This window comes from Populus trichocarpa, chromosome 13 (genome assembly GCF_000002775.5).
Source record: "Populus trichocarpa isolate Nisqually-1 chromosome 13, P.trichocarpa_v4.1, whole genome shotgun sequence".
In the NCBI taxonomy this organism is placed as follows: Eukaryota; Viridiplantae; Streptophyta; class Magnoliopsida; order Malpighiales; family Salicaceae; genus Populus; species Populus trichocarpa.
In genome coordinates, this window is record NC_037297.2 from 5,800,692 (window position 1) to 5,803,740 (window position 3,049).

A 3,049-nucleotide genomic window follows, 5' to 3' on the forward strand; every position below is an offset into this window, starting at 1 on the left:
TATCCTGATCCGTGATGACTGATGAGGAACGCGCTTCGATGTACTCAGAAACAGGATATAGACACCTCGTAAATGACAATGCAGCTCAATCTATAAACGGAAGAGAAAAAAATCCCGGGCTTTCTCATCTCATAAACTGCAAAGAGAAGAGAAAGGAAAAGAAATATCTGGTGAGTACCCTTTATTGTTTCTCCTTTCTTTTTGTGATTTGCTATTTTTTTTGTTTATTTTCAGTTGCTTAAAGTTCATGATATGTTTCTGGATTTTCTTTCCTTTTTTTTTTGTTTGTTTTCTTGAATTGTGATTTTCTTTATTATACTACGTTTAATTGGTAGAGTTTACAATTTTCTTTGATGGGTTCGGTCCAATTTTCTCTCTTTTTGCACTTTTTACTGTGCTTGGGTGATGATCTTGTCGTGAATTGTGATTTCATGGCCATGCATGTGCTTGTGATTACAAGGGAATATCTTTTCTTTTAAAGAAAAGAATATCATCTGGGAGATGTGACTGTATTCTTCTGTTATTGTTGATTTTCTTGCCATGCATACAAACAGATGATGATATTTGGCAAGCCTAATATGCGAAGCGTGAGCAAAGATTAATTAGAATGGTTAGAGATATCACCTTAGCTTAGAACATGCATGATCTGTTTGTATAACATATATGGACCCCTTTCGTTTGTTCATACTCCTTGGATCTAATTATTTTACTAATTTAAATAGCATGCCACCTATTGAATAATGATATTGGAGAGCTTTCATCTTTGAAGTTATTTGCCAATTAACAATCTTATTTCCAATTCATTATGTCTGGCTTGAATGTGTTTTTGTAAGCATTTTCGTGCTTTAATTATATAGGTTTGAGTTATGGTTCTAATATACCATTCTTAACATCATTGAATGACTACAGTTTCAAGGTCTGAAACTAGACCTGAAATTTCAGTTCCTTGACTCAGATTTCAGCAAACTTTAGTGAAAGTGGGTGGAAAGAGCATAAAGGGCAACTGGTTAAACCTATTCTCTTTCAGTTTGACAACTTGCCTTGAGGGAGACGGAACAGGATGGGCCTTTACTCTTTTTTTGTCCTGTATGCTCTAATTGTGTGTATGAACATTGAGATGTTAGAACGGTGAAATTTGTCAATGGTTGAGAAAATTAAGGAAAGGCTTAGGACCTCCAGGAGATGGAAAAGAATGGGCCTTTACTCTCTTTTTTGTCCTGTATGCTCTAATTGTGTGTATGACCATTGAGATGTAAGAACGGTGAAATTTGTCGAAGGTTGAGAAACTTAAGGAAAGGCTTAGGACCTCCAGCGTTTTGAATTGAGTGATTAAATTTCTACATTTTCCTCCTTTCTTGAGGAGTTTTGTTGATTCATTCATAGCAATTCCTTTTTAGAAGTGTCTTGACAGACTATTCCTTTTAATTTCTGTAGCATTAGAAAATGGGAGGTGGCAAGGACAAGTCTGACAAAGAGTCTACAGACAAGGGACTGTTTTCAAATCTTGCTGGCTATGCTGGTGGACATTACCCTCCAAGCGCACCATACCCTCCACATGGTTATCCACAACAGGGATACCCACCAGCAGGTTACCCCCCCCCTGGCGGCTACCCACCTTCGGGCTACCCTCCCCCAGGAGGATACCCACCAGCAGGTTACCCTCCTCCTGGCGGTTACCCTCCCCCTGGCGGTTACCCACCCCCTGGCGGCTACCCTCCTCCTGGTGCTTACCCTCCAGCTGGTTACCCTGGCCCATCTGCTTCACATTATTCAGGTATCTTTGGTGATCTTTATACTTAATTTCCTCGAGGCAGTTTTTTTGTTTAAAAAAAAAATGGTGTGTTAATGACATGGTAGTCGAGTCTAATGTTGATAGGAATGTATGGTTTCTTACCTATACTCATGGAGGATCTTTATGGTCCTAGGCTCCTTGCTGTATGAGTGAAGGGGGAATGGTTGAGAGATTCTGTCTTTACTCTATGTCTTTTATCCTAAATTTCATCTTTACAACCACCAATATATCTCGTGGTGAATATATCTTCCTTGTAAACACATGAAGAGTTATGTGCATGTGCGCGCTGTGCACACCTGCATTTGCAAGTGCATCTGTTTAATTAATTAGACTTTTCCTGTTATCTTAGATGGAAGCTATATAATTATGTGTAATAGAAATGCCTGAATAATCGAGGGACAGCTTGACTGGGGTGTTTGTGGTTGCTCAATTTCTTTGTCGTAAGCGTAGTTTATAATGCATCTCTACAGAGGTTGATAATTCTATAAATAAAGAAAAGTCTACGGGTCGACTAAAGAGTTCTCTGATTCAATAGCCTTTTAGGATTTTCTCTAGTTGGATTTGCTACCAATTGAAAGAAATTCTGTATTTTATTAGAAAGAGCATGTATTGACAGTTGTTGCAACATGTCTTGTACTTGCCAGGTCCTTGTCAACTATTGGTTTGAATGTTAGATTGATTGAATCATTTTTACCCCCTCAAACCTCAGAATAAGTAATGATGTGGCTTTTTATATAATGTGTGCTTACTCGCCATTCTGTTTATTTTCATTTTGGCTAACAAGCAACTATAACAGGGCATGGACCTGGAATGGGGACAATGTTAGCTGGAGGTGCTGCTGCTGCTGCAGTTGCTTACGGGGCCCACCAGATGTCCCATGGAGGTTCCCATGGCTATGGTCACGGAGGTTACCATGGCTATGGTCATGGAAAGTTTAAGCATGGCTATGGTCATGGAAAGTTTAAGCATGGCAAGTTTGGCAAGCGCTGGAAGCATGGCGGATTTGGAAAGCACAAGGGCAAATTCTTCAAGAGATGGAAGTGATTTCTTCCAAAGCAACCATTCTGTCATATTACACTGGCTTCAGCTTTCTGGTATAACTGATTTGGCTCTTTGAGACTGATTTATTATTCTCGTAAAGAATTTACCCTCAGTTCGGGTGTTAATACAGTTCTGTCTCACTCCTATTATATAATAATTGCTCTGTATGGTGTTTCTGTGTATATAAAAATTAGCCTGACCTTCATTCCCAGTTTC

General features: G+C 39.1%; 1 protein-coding gene across 5 annotated transcripts; it reads left to right on the forward strand.

Annotated features, from left to right (window-relative positions):
- Nucleotides 1-3,049, forward strand: LOC7493865 (glycine-rich protein A3). Of its 5 annotated transcripts, none has more exons than XM_052446582.1 (4): nt 1-170; nt 1,435-1,689; nt 1,726-1,774; nt 2,577-3,049. In XM_052446582.1, exons 2-4 carry the CDS (start codon nt 1,444-1,446, stop codon nt 2,834-2,836), a joined length of 555 nt encoding a protein of 184 aa, XP_052302542.1. In that variant the 5' UTR covers nt 1-170; nt 1,435-1,443; the 3' UTR covers nt 2,837-3,049. The 5 variants fall into 5 exon arrangements, with proteins under 5 accessions (XP_052302542.1, XP_052302543.1, XP_006375961.1 ...); XM_052446583.1 differs by having other exon boundaries at nt 2,589-3,049; XM_006375899.3 differs by having other exon boundaries at nt 1,435-1,774.